At 41.1% G+C, this 16,098-nt stretch overlaps 2 protein-coding genes and 1 non-coding gene across 4 annotated transcripts; all 3 read left to right on the top strand.

Annotated features, from left to right (window-relative positions):
• Nucleotides 1-1,353: 1,353 nt before the first annotated feature.
• On the top strand, nt 1,354-7,929 carry LOC119500979 (mitochondrial glycine transporter B-like). Of its 2 annotated transcripts, none has more exons than XM_037791034.1 (8): nt 1,354-1,572; nt 2,801-2,915; nt 4,599-4,723; nt 4,958-5,042; nt 5,177-5,356; nt 5,544-5,712; nt 6,704-6,864; nt 6,987-7,929. In XM_037791034.1, the coding sequence occupies exons 2-8, from the start codon at nt 2,901-2,903 to the stop codon at nt 7,107-7,109; spliced, it is 858 nt and encodes a 285-aa protein (XP_037646962.1). In that variant the 5' UTR covers nt 1,354-1,572; nt 2,801-2,900; the 3' UTR covers nt 7,110-7,929. The 2 variants fall into 2 exon arrangements, with proteins under 2 accessions (XP_037646962.1, XP_037646961.1); XM_037791033.1 differs by having other exon boundaries at nt 1,354-1,731.
• Nucleotides 7,930-11,816: 3,887 nt separating this feature from the next.
• Nucleotides 11,817-15,609, top strand: rpsa (ribosomal protein SA). Its single transcript, XM_037791032.1, has 8 exons — nt 11,817-11,950; nt 13,144-13,313; nt 13,938-14,056; nt 14,336-14,581; nt 14,853-14,981; nt 15,092-15,251; nt 15,344-15,364; nt 15,472-15,609. Exons 2-8 carry the CDS (start codon nt 13,181-13,183, stop codon nt 15,564-15,566), a joined length of 903 nt encoding a protein of 300 aa, XP_037646960.1. The 5' UTR covers nt 11,817-11,950; nt 13,144-13,180; the 3' UTR covers nt 15,567-15,609.
• Nucleotides 14,119-14,258, top strand: LOC119502597. Its single transcript, XR_005210120.1, has one exon. It is a non-coding gene; the product is annotated as a small nucleolar RNA SNORA62/SNORA6 family (small nucleolar RNA).
• Nucleotides 15,610-16,098: the final 489 nt, after the last annotated feature.

The following is a 16,098-nucleotide window of genomic DNA, read 5'->3' as shown; positions in this document are numbered from 1 at the left end:
CGGCTCTTCGTTTTACCACTTCTGCCTATTATAATTCAGCTAAAGTTAGCGCTGTTTTGACCTATGAATAGTATGCGTGCTCATATATTACTTAAATTATTCAATATAATTACACTAAACCTTATAATTTCCAGAATGCCCTAACTTTACATGGTGCTTCGTTTCTGATTGTCACTTATCTTGTCTGCTATTCGCGCACCACACTCTCTTTCTCTTTCCCTCCTCCTCTCCCTCCTGCTCTGTACCTGTAGACCAGTGCACCCCAGCCCCTCCCTGCTAGATGGTATGATCCTTGTGAATATCTCATCAAGAAACACTCAAAAGTGGATTAATATGGAAAAGATGTAATTTCTTCACAGAAACACATCTCTTGCATTTGAAACATACAAACCAGGATGAATATGAAAGGAAACATTGTTTTCTCAAATTTTACATTAGAATTCGCCTCCAGGTATCAAACCTTCATTCTGAGCTCAATTCCATGTAAATCTTTAGTTTTCATCACTAAACTTGCTTAATATGTCTTTCTCTTCCAAAACCACTCAGAAACGCATTTCTCCTAAAGAAACACTGAAAAGTGAATTAATATGACAAAGAAGTAATTTCTTCACAGAAACACATTTCTACTTTGAATTAATTAAAGGGACTATTTGTAACTTTGTACGCGCATAAATGTAGCGGGTCGTCACACATGCACGCTCGCATATGCGCGTTCGCGTGTAGCCGCTGTACCCTCCTCCTCTGCCTGCTCGCCTTCACTCAGACAGCTCAGCTCGCTCCACCTCTAGACGTGAACGCGCGCTCACTCCACACTGCAGAAGAGTTAGTTTAGCTCTGAGAATATCTAGTGAATGTACAGGGGACGTTTGTGCAGAAATAACTGCTGCAGCTCCTCCAGACCAACAGAGGTTTCCCGTGTCTTGTGAAGTGAAGGAGCTCTGCAGAGATTTACGTTACCCTCTCGTTACCGACCGGGTGCCGGTGTCTCCTCTGCTCTCTCCGGCTGCGGGCGGAGAGAGCAGAGGAGACACGCTGCAGAGCCCCGCTGCCTCAGCCTGCACTTAGGCAGGAAAAGCCAACACTAGGATCAGATCTAAATCATGTTCATGGAGAGACCTTCGTCTGGTCAGCTAACATTACTGCCAAGCAGCTGAAATATAGAGTGATATTGTGTTTTTAGCTGACTTGTGTCGCCTCACTGTTTTGAGTGATGCTCGTTCAGGTATATTTAGAGCGAGCAAGCGTGAGCCCGACGCTGACTTTCGTTGATTTCACGGCCACAGGTGTCGCTGTTAACAAGCATTTCTAAAAGTTACAAATAGTCCCTTTAAAGAAAAAATAAAAAAAACGGCTCTCGGACGGGAGAGCCGTTTCTTATCGTTCACTTAAAAGAGCCGGCTCAAAGAACCGGCTCACTAGTTACATCTTTACATCACTAGTTACGACACGCCGCGTCATCAAGCAGGAACCGGCCGGTTTAAGTTCTCAATGAGACGCTCAGTTCTCACATGCATCCATGAGTTACCATGTTTAATGTGACAGCGAGGATCTCCTGAGTCCAGGAGAGTCCAGGTACTTATGTCCTGTACATGGTACTTTCGGTCAGGAGGATTGACGCTAACATTTAACTTAGTTTGTGTTATATATCGGGTCCTCGACGGAGAGAAAACTTGACTGCGACACAGAATAGTAGAAGAAGAAGCTGCTCCAGTCTCACACAGCAGAGAGGAGGTGAGCTACTGCAGACAAACACACATGAAGTACTTTAAAAATAAAACAAATGTAAGTAGATGAGCTTATAGACAAACTCATTAAGTACACTAGAGAAAACAACTTCAACATTCAAAATTGAAATAAAATTAAGAAAATAAATAATAATGATAAAAAGAAAGAATAGAGTTAAAAAAACACATAACAAAAAAAACCAATAATAAAACAAAAATATGAGAGTAATAATAATAAATTAAATCAACAAATAAGTTAATAGAAAATAAAAAGGGGGGGAGCTCAAATAGATAGTAATATAATTCACTTTACATGGGCACACATTTTGATGCTATTTGTTTGGTATAAATTGATAATTCTGACACTGCATGTAGATATCACACTGTATAACCTGTCAGTAGCTACATAAGATTATTAATAATAATAATATTGTGATGAGCAATATTGACCTGATCACTGACTGGTTTCTGTCTGTTGAAGTGGTTGAGCTGCATCCTATGAATGTATGATCAAATGGTGTTATTGTGTTGTTAGGTAATGGACTATGTACAGTATGTCTGCTCACCACGTCACACCTGTTTTTTTTTCCTTTTATGAACCTCTTTGGTTGCAGCATAATATTATGTGAGTCCAACTTTATCATAAACAAAACTGCAGATGTGTGATTTAACCCCACAAACATCCATGTGGAGACAGCAAACCAAGATATGGCTCAGAAAAACTTGTTAGACCCTCTGTGCTGAATCCATCCATACCCAGAAAACTCCAGTGAATTATGCTTTCTTCACATGCACACCCACGTGCAGCAGAGTGGCATGCACAAGATCCATCCTAATATGTAGCCCAACGATCCGTGTTAGTTAATGAGTAGCTGTGTGTGGTTGTGTGTCGGGTGGTCGCAAATAGGAAGCCCAGTGTCGGTCAGGTGATCTGTATATGTAGCCTGCTGTGTGTGTGTGATCATCTGCAGCCTGATAAAGACAGCAGGACTGTGCACATGCTCCTTCATCACCTGTATGCCAACACTGACTGACATCATTACTGAAAGGCCACTTCTCATTTCTCCTCTTTTCAGGTGTTCAAACATTTTGTGGAAAGCAGCAGAGTGACAGATCGACAAGAGAAGACCAAAGATTTTGTGTGTTGAAACAACTCAGTCATCGTCCTGAAGAAGTATGGAGCTGTCACTGGTGAGTTCTACAACACTTTTGTTTACCTTGTTCGTCATAAGTGATGAGGTTTTCTTTTGATCCTTTTTCAGTTCGAGCTGAAGGATCATTATAGTCATTGCGCCTTTTTTTTTTTAACTAACTCGAGGTCAGGGCATCCTAATCGAGGTCAGTGCATCCTACCTGACCAACAACACCATTCTGACATATTGACGACCTATTTCACCCTCCTTTTTCTGACAGAGGTGGTTGTGAAGTGAAGGAGGTCAGGTGACAGGATGGTTCCTGGATTATAATATTTAGGAAGGCAAACTGTGTTGTTACATCATAGCTGAATAATACAACAAAGGGTGGACAGTTTATTTTTCATCGTCTGGCACAGTGTACACACAATGTGAAAATATAACTAATTGTACTATTATTGTATAACTAATGTTACTTATATAACTACTATAAGTGTCCTTTATATGCTGCCATTAGGAAATCAGTCATTTTAATTGGGTCTCTTAACACTGCTACGCTGACGATACGTAAATCTACTTCTCCTTTAAGCCGGATGTCTGGGCAGTTTAATGACTTGTAACTTTCTGCAGCTAAACTCAGACAAATACAGATGTAATAATCTTTGGTCCTGATCACCCAGCAAGGAAATTACAACCGTTTATTGATCCGCTGGCAACCAATATAAAACCTACAGCCAGAAATCTAAGTACTTCAAACCACATGTCAATAATCTCATTAAATCCTGCTACTTCCACCGAAGACCTAAAGTTAAATCAGCTTTGTCTTTTCCTGATTTAGAGAGGCTTATTCATGCTTTTGTCTTTTCACACCTGGACTATTGCAATGCACCGTTTACCTGTCTTAGTCAATCCTCAGTGGCTCGGCTTCAGCTGCTGCTCGAATTTAAACTAAGACCACTCGTAGGTCCCGCATCACCCCAATTCTCGCCTCCCTTCACTGGTTGCCAGTTAAATTCAGGATTGATTTGAAGATTCTTTTAATAACTTTTAATGCTCAACATGGTCTGCCGTCCAGTTATATCATTGTCTGAGCTTTTGACTTCCTATGCTCCAAGTCGTAGTCCAAGTCGGCCTCAGGCCTGCCCACGCTAGTTGTCCCGAGGTCAAGGCTGGTGGCTAAGGGTGACTACCAGGCTTTTTGCCATCAGGGCCCCTCGACTCTGAAACTCTCTGCCTGAGGAGATTAGGCTTGCCAGGACATTACCTGTCTATCAATCATTACTTCATATGTTTTTTATGGGAACGCCTTTTCCGATGCCCGATTTGTATCATTGTTTTTATCACAGAAACTACTTTATGATTGTTACTTATCTTTTTTTGTTTTATTCTCATGTATTGTGTGATGTGCACTTTGTAACTGTTTTTTTTAGAAGTGCTATACAAATAAAGTTTTTTTAAAATGTATTATTAATATTATTATTATTATTATTTTTATTATTATTATTATAAAAAAATGATTTGAAAATGCTTTTGTGGCTCAACAAGGAGTGCACACTCAACATTTTCCCAGCTTTGTAACACAAATCAAGCTTCATTATCTGTTTTTATAGCATGCAATGCTAATGCTGTGAATCAATTATTTATTAGCTTCCATGTCTATGCCTATATTTCATCATACCCTCCCTCTCTTTCTCTTCTCCCATGTCTTTAACTCCTTGTGTCTCCTTGTGTCTCCTCCCAGGCTCACCCAGCCCTCAAAGCCTTCATGTGTGGCTCCGTCAGCGGGACCTGCTCCACGCTGCTCTTCCAGCCTCTCGACCTGGTCAAGACCCGACTGCAGACTCTGCAGAGTGGCATGCATCCTGGGTGAGTCTGTGTACACACACAGATGCACAGTTATCAGTAATCAGTATCACTACCTTGCATCACATTTTTTCTTGCCTCATGACCTCCAAAAACTGCAGGAGGAACACAATAGAAAGTTTGACCTCAGATAAACCTCGTATCACACATGCAGCACATGGGCCCCACATGAACGCAGTATTCATTGTTCACCATTGATCCCCTTCTTGTCAGCTAATCTGAATGTTCCTCTTTCAGTTCGGGCAGAGTGGGGATGATGACAGTGCTGCTGAGCGTGGTGCGGACAGAGAGGCTGCAGGGACTGTGGAAAGGAGTTTCACCGGTTAGAACATGTTTATTCTGTATTTTCTCCACCCCCCTGTCTTATTGAAAGCCTTCTGTGTGTCTAAAAAAATGTTCACCAGCTTCAGATTTTCCCTTTTCTGACTCTGCCCTCTCATCCATCTGCTCTTCCAGTCCTGTGCTCGGACCATCCCAGGGGTGGGGATCTACTTCAGCACCTACTACTCCCTGAAGCAGCACTTCTTCCAGGACAGCAACCCGAGGGCCGTGGAGGCCGTAATGTTGGGAGGCGGGGCCCGGGCGGTGGCAGGTGTCCTCATGCTGCCGGTCACTGTCATCAAGACGCGCTTTGAAGTAAGTACAGGCAGATGTTTCAACCATTTATCCATGCTTGTGTCTAGAAGGTAGCCCTCAAATTGCGAAAAAACTTGCTAAAAGTTGCAAAAAAAACTCTCATGAGACTCGCTGCCAGACAACCTATCCTAACCTTAACCACTGAATGTCAGAGCCTAACCTTAACCATCTCTCATGTGTGTTTCAGTGTGGCAGGTATAGTTATGGGAGTGTGACCGGGGCTCTGCGCAGCGTGTGTCAGACTGAAGGTCCTGCAGCTCTGTTCTCTGGTCTCATGGCCACTCTCCTCAGAGACGTTCCTTTCTCTGGTATCTACGTCATGTTCTACAGTCAGACCAAGGCCTCACTGCCAAAAGGTAAGCATTCACCCAGAGGTCATTCAGTAATAACCAGCAGCATGTAATTATTTTAAAAAAAATCCCAATTGAAGGACACAAAAAGGGATAGTTCAGGTGTTTTGAAGTGGGGTTGTATGAGGTACTTCTCCATAGTCAGTGTATTACCTACAGTAGATGACGGTCGGCACGCCCCCAGTTTGGAGAAGCAGACAGGGGTTACTACATGGAAGCAAAGCAATGCACTGCTGTGGACGATGCCGACAGCAAAACGTATTTTAGACACCTAAAAGAAAGGCTCACCTTAAAAAATCCATATCAGTTTAAGTGTGAGCTATATTTAGATTATTTTCACCGCTTTACTTTGCCGTGAGACAGCCCCTTGCCGATGGGGAACTGAAGCCGATATCTATGGTCTCACCAAAGCAACCAGACTCCACTGAAAATAACAGTAACTTTACCTCGCAGAACGATCGGTTAGTTTGTTTGTGTTATTGTGTGACGTTGGTGTGTTGAAGGGTTAGTTTGGAGTCACCAAAGTTGCACAATAACACAAACAAACAAACCAAACAAGGCAGCGGTAGACCAGCAACTCCCATGTTCTGCCAGGTAAAGTTACAGTTTTTACAAAGTCTGGTTGCTTTGGTGAGAACATAGATGGATGCAACGTCTTCAGTTCCCTGTCAGAAAGGGCTGTCTGAGGGCTATTAGCTGTGAAAATGTTCTAAATATAGCGTACACTTAAACTGATATTGATTTTTTTTAGGTGGGCCTTCCTTTTAGGTGGCTAGAATAAGTTTTTCTGCGGTCTCCGTCCACAGCAGTACATTGTTCTGCTCTCGTGCTGGTACTCCTGTCAGCTCCTCCAAACTGGAGGCATGCCGACCGTCATCTACTGTAGGTAATACACTGACTATGGATAAGCACCTCATACAACCCCACTTCAAAACACCCGAACTATCCCTTTTCATCCATTTGAATTAAATACCCACTCTGTCTATCTTCCTTCAAGAAATCAGCACGTCTGCTTCCGCCCCGCTGGCTAACTTCAGCTGTGGGATCCTCGCGGGTATATTTGCCTCCCTGATCACTCAGCCTGCTGATGTAGTTAAAACACACGTCCAAGTGAATCCACAGCTGAGGACAGCCGAGGCTATCAGATACATCTATATGGTAACTATATCACTCCTCTTTTGCTTAATCAAGTCAGAAAATTGTTTATACTTTATTATCTCGCTGTTCGGGGTGTCATTGTCATGTCTGACGTTTGTCTTTGTCCGCTCTCTCTCTCTCAGGAACACAGCCTCCAGGGATTCTTCAGAGGGGCGGTTCCACGAGCACTGAGAAGGACCATGATGGCCGCCATGGCGTGGACCGTGTACGAGCAGATGATGGCCCGTTTTGGACTGAAGTCCTGAAGGGGACAGTCGATGAGAAGCACGTGAAAGAAAGAAGAGCTCAAAGTCAAGTCACAGAGTGAAGACAGTAACGTGAACAGGAAGCTACAGCGGAGATGCGCCTGATGGTGATTAACTCATAAGAGTTTAAGACTTTGAATGACTTAGAATATTTCACCGCAACAAGAGATGCAGACTGATGATGAATGAAGACGGTGTACACTTGTTGTGTAAATGACTAACACGCACATTACAAGAGAGACTTTGCTCCGTGAAATGTGCTTTGCTGGCTGACGGCTGAAGTTCAGGAGCCAGCTTTTTGGCCAGTGCTTCGTAACTCTGGAGAAAACGTTTCAAAATAGCACAGGCATGGTACTCTATGATGCTCTGTATCGCACGTTAAGTTGTAACAAATTCTGATCCTTAGTGAGTATTTGGACGTTTTTAGAAACGACTCAGTGGGAATTTTTTCACAGTTGTGATCTCTATACGACTGCAGTGATGCAATCCATCATTGCTTAAGGCGGCGTCCCAGATACAGCTCAGACTTCTGTAATGCACTTTAACCCCTGCAGGTCTGTCTCATGCACAGTTTAAAACCTTAAATGCCATTCTAATAAAACTGTGTTATTTATATTCTGACATTTTGTTTTGTAACACAACATAATATGTGCTTGTAGTATTTACTCAGTACATTCGTCTGCCTTCAAATGTCGTGATTTTTGTGTTGATATTGGTTGAAGTGTACAATACTTTCATGCAAAGATGTTTACCATTGTCCTACTTTTTTAAGGATGGTTTAGAAAATAAAGCACTGTGCAATATCTATATGGAACATGAATCTCGATGGACCCATTTTATCAGTGTAAATGACCTCTGAGATACTGTAGAACAGATATGGCAGCTGTGTCTCATGGCCTACTGAACTCTTGATGCAGGCTGTGCAGGGGTCACTATGACACAGCAGACTTAAAGGGACTATTTGTAACTTTCAGAATTGCTTGTTAACAGCGACACCTGTGGCCTTGAAATCAACAAAAGTCAGCGTCGAGCTCGCGCTTGCTCGCTCTAAATAGACATGGACGAGCATCGCTCAAAACAGTGAGGCGACACACGTCAGCTAAAAGCACAATATCACTCTATATTTCAGCTGCTTGGCAGTAATGTTAGCTGACCAGACAAAGGTCTCTCTATGAATCACTGCTGATCCTAGTGTTGGCTTTTCCTGCCTCAGCTCAGGCAGCAGGGCTCCTCAACGAGTTATGTTATCGCCTCCCGACCGCAGCCGGCAGCTGCAGGGAGACACCGGCACCCGGTCGGTAATGAGACGACAACATAACACGTGGAGGAGCCCCGTCACTTCACAAGACACGGGAAACCTCTATTGGTCTGGAGGAGCTGCAGCATTTATTTCTGCACAAACGTCCCCTGTACATTCACTAGATATTCTAAGAGCTAAATTAACTCTTCTGCAGTGCAGAGTGAAGGTAAGCAGGCCACACGCGAGCGCGCATATGCGAACGCGCATGTGTGCCGACCCGCTACATTTATACGCTTAAAAAGTTACAAACAGTTCCTTTAATGTTCTGCTTGTTTCAACCCAGCGTTTCTTCTGAGTCCATACTTGTCATAGGAGTGCCATATAAAACAATGAATCTGTAAAAAAATAAGAAAATAAATTTGGAAACATAAAGACAAATGATCAAATATAAAAGAATAATAATAAGCATTTTCATTTATTTTTACATTTATTTGTTCATTTATTTCTGTATCTAATTTTATATTTTTTAGAATATATATTTGTTTATTTTTTGCATATAAATTACTCTTTTTTTAATTTAAAATAGAGTATATGACTACTCAGTCTGGGCAGGAAGGTCCGCCCAATGCCAATTGATTGACAGCTTGGCCCTTCAAGGAATAGCAAAAGCAATAGGGAAAAGTAAAGGGATACAAATAAATAAATAATATTATATAAAAATAAATAATTAAAAAAATACAGAGAAGAGAGTAATTAAATAAATATATATTTCTTAAAATATACAAATAAATATATACAGAAATAAATGTGAACATAAATGAAAATGCTTATAATTATTCTGTTATGTTTTATTTGTCTTTCACATGTATGTATTTTTTTATTAATTTTGTCTTTGTATTTCCGCATTTCTTTTCTTATTCTTTTACAGATTTATTCTTTTTTATGGCACTCCTATGACTCCATACAGAACCAGAAATAAGCTGTGCATACATCATTTTGATATTTTCGGTTATCTTTATTTATTGGTCGGATAGCGGTGGTGGAGGTTGAATTAAATCCTTTACAAAATTAAAAGGACCAATACCAGAATGGATGATCACTTCCTTTAAAAATATAAGTTCTCTCCTGAACTGCATGATATGTACTTTTCTCATTAATTGGACAGGATATAAAAAGTGTCTGACTCTGTCCGTTGGACTGGTTCAAGTGTGGTATAAAGCTATTACAAGCAAGAGATTAGAAGTATATTGCTCAGCACATTGCAGAGGACTGCCAGAACATGAAGGCCTTAGACTTATCACAGTGCTCTGAGACAGTGATAAGTAGCAGAGCACGTGTAGTGATACCAAATAGGAAATAAGGACAAGGAGTGATTGTCAGGCTGACATAAAGATATTAAGGGTGAGCTATCTGCAGAAATAGTTAAGTTAATCATTCATTAAGGATCAGCTACTTAGAGAAATATGCTACACTTTATAGACTTATTCCTCTCAATTTGGTATTTGCCTCCAAATATTGTGTTTGCAGTTCATCAGATACATAAAACTCTCTTTTATATGAATAACAGGAAGTTTTGGATCAATAATCTTTTTCTTTTTTTCATTTTCTTTAATCTTTTGTTTATCTCTCATATGATAACAAGCTGTATACTACTGTGTCACGTCCAATTCGTTTTTCCACTGTCGATTTCATATGGGATTTGACACAATGTTTGAATTTGTGACAGAATTATGGACCATAGTTTGAAAGGCTGGCTGTCCAAGTGAGGATAATAAAGCAGCTATTAAGGAACTTTATGGTGAGTGACCAAAATGACTCTATATGTGTTGACAACCCAGATTTTTCCCAGAAAAAAAATCCCAAAACATGTTATTCCACTGTGTGACACATCACTCTCACTCCCTCTTTTTTAGCCTTATTTGTAGGATCCATCACCTCAAATGTCCTTGACATTCACCCAAACCTCGGTTTTGAATCAACACATCATTACCAATTAACCTACCTATCTGCTTGTGTGTCTGTTTAGTCTGCCACCATGATTGTCTACAGTGTACTTTCAGAAGTATAATACACTTTTCTGCACATAACAAGACACGTTTTACCGAAATTATTTCTCAACTCGTTGTGACATTGTGTACGTATTATGTTCCCTTTGCCCTTTAGGATAGCGTTCCCTTAAGTATAAGACTGGGTATAATATATGTATGCATACATCCGTTTGTGGACGTGTACATTTATACACATTTATGTATACGTCACACACACACACACACATATATATATATATATACATATACATACATATATATACACATATACATACATATACATATATATATATCCATTAATTATATATCCATATATATATATACACATATACATATATATATACATATACATATATATACATACATACACATACATATACTGTATATATATACTATATACTAAATACTATATATATATAAAAACAAATATATATATATATATATATATATATTTGTTTTTATCAAATTGTTACCATGATTGTCTGTAGTGTCCTTTCAGAATTATAATACACTTTTCTGCACATAACACGTTTTACCGAAATTATTTCTCAACTGGTTGTGACATTGTGTACATATTATGTTCCCTCTTGCCTGGAACTCTTTATCTCGAGCAAACACAGTTGCCACACAAGGTCAGTCTTTCACCGAGAAGTCAGCGTCTCAGCATTGTCTTAATATGGTCTTTCCATCTCCATTGTCTTAATATGGGATACCCATCCGACCAGTGATCTGACCTGTGGTTACCTCTGCTCCATCATCACGGCACATGGTACTAGTGATGTGTCGGTTAAGAACGAGTCGGTTCTTTGAGCCGGCTCTTTTAAGTGAACAATAAGAGACGGCTCCCATCCAAGAGACGTTTTTCTTTAATTAATTCAGGGCAGAATGATAGAATGATCCTCTCTGCGCCACGGGCACTCCATGCACTGAATGTGACTGAATGTTGTGTTAATGACGTCCCGAATCAGGTGATGGCAGACAAGGATCATACCATCAAGCAGGGAGGGGCGGGGGGGGGGGGGGTGCGCGGCGCGCTGACGGTCTACAGGTACAGAGCAGGAGGAAGAGGAGGAGAGAAAGAGAGAGAGGAGTGCGGTGCGCGAATAGCTGACAAGATGAGTGACAGTTGGAGAAACGAAGCAGCATGTAAAATTATGGTATTCAGGAAATTATATGGTTTAGTATAATCATATTGAATAATTTAAGTGATTTATGTGCACACATACTAATCATAGGTCAAAACAGCGCTACATTTGGTTGAATTATAAAAGGCAGAAGTGGTAAAATGAAGAGCCGTTTGGAAGCCGAAAGAGCCGGCTCTTCTTGGTGAGCTGAGCCAAATGAACCGGCTCACTAAAAAGAGCCTAAATTCCCATCACTAACATGGTCTACAACACCGCCCCCTAGCGGCCAACACACACACAACTACATCCGCCTGTCACAATAACCAACCAATCACAGGCCTGGACATTTTAGTATTTAAGCGACGTCATTTCCGCTTAGCGGCCTCTTTGTCACCGTGTGGTCAGATTTCTATACGGCGTTGTTTCGTGGTGAGTTTTAAACTCTCATATTTTGATTATAAACCTTTAAATGACGAAAAAAAAGACGAAGCAACGATAGTCTGCTCATAAAGCACGCAATAAGGCAGATCAACACATAGCTATCGCATCTTTATCGAGTTAAATTATCCTAAAATATATAATGCTAATGCTACAGCTAACCTGCTAGTCATGGACACGTGTTCATCTCGTACTGTTCGGGACTTAAAATACTTATTAGACTGCATGTAAACAGTTTACCGAAGTTTATAATTGATATAATACGATTACTAATCCGCCTTAGAGATGTAAGAAAAAGACCAAGTGGGCACAGACTTGCTGGTTTTACTCTTAAGGCAGCTGTAACCCGGATGCCTTTAGTTAGTTAGCAGAGGATAGATAGATGGAGATGGTGATTTTATTGATCTTGAGGGAAATTTAAGTTTCCAGCATCACAGTTCCATAGTGCAAAACATGTTAGTAAAAAGTTAGTAGTACAAAAAATATATACCAGATATAAAAATACAAGGAGATGAAGAAAACTGTTAAAACTGAGTATAGTGCAGGGTAACAGCTGTGATACAGGACTATTAAAAAGTGCAGAAGGGACTTAAAAATGAGTATAGTGCAGGGTAACTCCAGTAGCTTAGTCTAAAGGGCATTGTATGCATTATCTGTCCTGCAGAACGCTGCAGCCTTATCAACTCAAAGTTGTGTTCATATCAATAAAGTAAATAATCGTGATGTATAAATAGCTTGTGATGCCCCATATAATGCAAACAGGGAATGAAATTAGCACCTGCCAAATAACAGGGTAAATGTTGGCTGTGGCAGGTAAAACGTTCAGGTCACCTGCCACCATGGCAGATAGCTTTTCTCATATTAAGAAATATAATTTTCTTAAAAGGCAAAGCCTAAATTAGAATAGTCATGGATTAAGGTTACATGATATATTCCATATTTCTACGGTGTGGTACCACTGACTCAGTGTTTACAATTTTAAAGCGTTCTACTTGGATTTTAGAAGTTGCAGACAAAAAAATGAGTGGCTGATAGAAATGTTCAGTGACCTGCCACAGTGGCAGGTGAGGAAAAAAAATAATTTCTGACCCTGAATATAAGTCTTCAACTGTTTGCACAATCTAAGCCCTTATTATAACGCATAACCTGTTGTCTGACCAATGCTTTTCACCCTTTCTCCCCAGCTCTCCCATAACTCGTAACTCAGGGAAAGCGGTCACGATGTCCGGAGGTCTAGATGTCCTTCAAATGAAGGAGGAGGATGTGCTGAAGTTCCTGGCTGCAGGAACCCATCTGGGAGGTACCAACTTGGACTTCCAGATGGATCAGTACGTCTACAAGAGAAAAAGCGACGGTGAGTGCAGTGGATGATGGCCTTTCACATGATGTTGAAAGTAGGGATGCACTGATATAGCTGGGCTTTGGGTGTCGGTCAATCTGTTAACAGTGTTTAATAAGCTGTATACATCACTGGAAATGACTGAGGTCACTCTTTTTTGTAAGGCAACATCTGGCTTGACCTAAACATCACTTTCCTAACTTTGTAAAACAAAATGTAACAAGTAAATTCACAGATATAAATTTACTGAATTATTAAAATAATAAATTGCACAAAAATCCAATCTGGTATTGGTGCATCCCTAGTTGAAAGATGGATTAAGCAGTAAAAAAAAAGTTGAGGTTTTTTTTAGGGCTCTGCATTTGTACATAAACTATGATATGCACACTTTTAAAGCCGGGCACTGATGTCGGTGTTCCGGTGTCGGATGTGTGCGAGAGTGAGCAGGCCGGGTTTTCGCTAACACCATTAGGACTGTCGTCCCATGACTGGAGTTTGATAGTGACCTGTGCCACAGTTCAATTTGTCAAATAGAAACAATCATCAGAATTTAAATGAGATCTTGAGTATAACTTGAGGTTAGATGTCAGTCAAGGTACACTTTTTCTTCATACACTGGGGTTCTTGCTCAATCAACAGGTGTGTACATCATTAACCTGAAGAAGACCTGGGAGAAGCTGCTGCTGGCTGCCAGGGCCATTGTTGCCATTGAAAACCCAGGTGATGTGTGCGTCATCTCCTCCAGGAACACTGGACAGGTAAAGTGAAACACTCTCATAGTGATTGTCAATTTACAGTGGGACATTTGTACATTAACTGATATGCACACTATTAAAGCCGGGCACCGATGTCGGTGTTCAGGTGTCGGACGTGTGCGATAGTGAGCAGGCCGGGTTTTCGCTAACACCATTAGGACAACTGTCCCATGACTGGAGTTTGATAGTGACCTGTGCCACAGTTCAATTTGTCAAATAGATTATCATCAGAATTTAACTGAGATCTTGAGTATAACTTGTTTTCTTTATGGCCACTTTTAGAGAGCAGTGCTGAAGTTTGCCTCTTGCACCGGTGCCACCACCTTCCATGGCCGATTCACCCCTGGTACATTCACCAATCAGATCCAGGCAGCTTTCAGGGAGCCCCGTCTCCTGATTGTAACGGACCCTCGTGCCGACCATCAGCCACTGACTGAGGCTTCCTACGTCAACATCCCCACCATTGCCTTGTGCAACACCGACTCCCCGCTGAGATACGTGGACATCGCCATCCCCTGTAACAACAAGGTGAGACAAACTGAATAAAAGAATCAATGTTTTTTTGTTTAAATCCTTGCGTCTTGCACACCGTTAGAGCCCGGCGCTATCCTGTCTGTGCAGTGCTGGGTGTAGGACGTGTGCTAAATCAAAATGCTTGGCCTTTAAACTCCCATCTCTAAACCACATGGGGGGGGCTGGGAGTAAAGGTCTTGCCACAAAATGCCAAACTGTTAAAAAATACAAGATATAATACAGTTTTACTGTGGTTATCCATAGCCAATCTGTGACTGTGTTTTAGGGTCACCACTCTGTGGGTCTGATGTGGTGGATGCTGGCCAGGGAGGTTCTCAGGATGAGGGGAACCATCTCCAGGGAGCACCCATGGGAGGTCATGCCTGATCTGTACTTCTACAGGGATCCTGAGGAGGTAAGAAGGATGCAGTGCACCTTGAGAAATGCCCAATGGCTTGAGGTGGCTGTACATTCTGGTTACATTAATTGATCTGCACACACTAATGCACATATTTTATAATGCAGATTGAGAAGGAGGAACAGGCTGCAGCTGAGAAGGCTGTTGGAAAGGAGGAATTCCAGGGTGAATGGAGCGCACCTGCCGCCGAGTTCACCCAACCTGAGGTGGCCGACTGGTCTGAGGGTGTCGCTGTGCCATCTGTGCCAATCCAACAGTTCCCTGCAGGTAAGATCAGTTTATTTGATTGAGCAAACTTCATCAAACCTGCCACTTGATGTTTGTCCTTTATTTGACACTATTTGTTTACTTTGTTACAGCTGCTCCAGCTGTGAAGACAGGTGAGAAGTATTTTCGGTTAATTTTATAATGAATTAAAAGATTACCTGAACATGTACTTTTGTTCATTTCACCATTAAATGTTAAAATGTATTTGTTTCCCCTGCAGAAGACTGGAGCACTCAGCCTGCCACAGAGGACTGGTCCACCGCCCCCACTGCCCAGGCATCTGACTGGGGTGGCGCTACTTCGGATTGGGCTTAAATCATTGACTATGGCAACAATAAAAAGGTGTTTTCACACTTGACTTTTGTTTTTCTGTTGATTCACTGAAGGTCACTGTTGGCTGTAATGTTCCTCTATCTCAAAATCAATTGCAGCTGAAGGCATCGTGATGAAGCCAGTGGAACATCTGATATTTTGAATACACCATTTGCTTTGTACTATGTTGAATGTCTGCATTCAGCATAGTACAAAGCAAAATCTGTCAATACCACTGGTTGTAAGGGAGTTATTTTGGGTGTAACTAGTGTTTTGGTTAAGGTGTCATTCTTAGACACCTACATGTGAAATGACAAAATACAATATTGGCCAGGTTTAACCCTCATCCTACTGACTGGGATCCCTGCAGACCCTGGAGGTACACAATTTGTTCCTAATTACTTCATATGGTTTTCTGTTTAAATTTTAAAATTTTATTTTTATTTTTTAAAAAGACCAATGTATTGGGGTAAGCAACCAACTAGCCTGTGCAGTTAAAATGGATACAATTAAATGGATTAAAAGTTACCATTAG

Source organism: Sebastes umbrosus, chromosome 14, assembly GCF_015220745.1.
Source record: "Sebastes umbrosus isolate fSebUmb1 chromosome 14, fSebUmb1.pri, whole genome shotgun sequence".
Lineage (NCBI taxonomy): Eukaryota > Metazoa > Chordata > Actinopteri > Perciformes > Sebastidae > Sebastes > Sebastes umbrosus.
The sequence above is the reverse complement of the archived record's forward strand: the minus strand, read 5'-3'. Positions and strand labels throughout refer to the sequence as shown.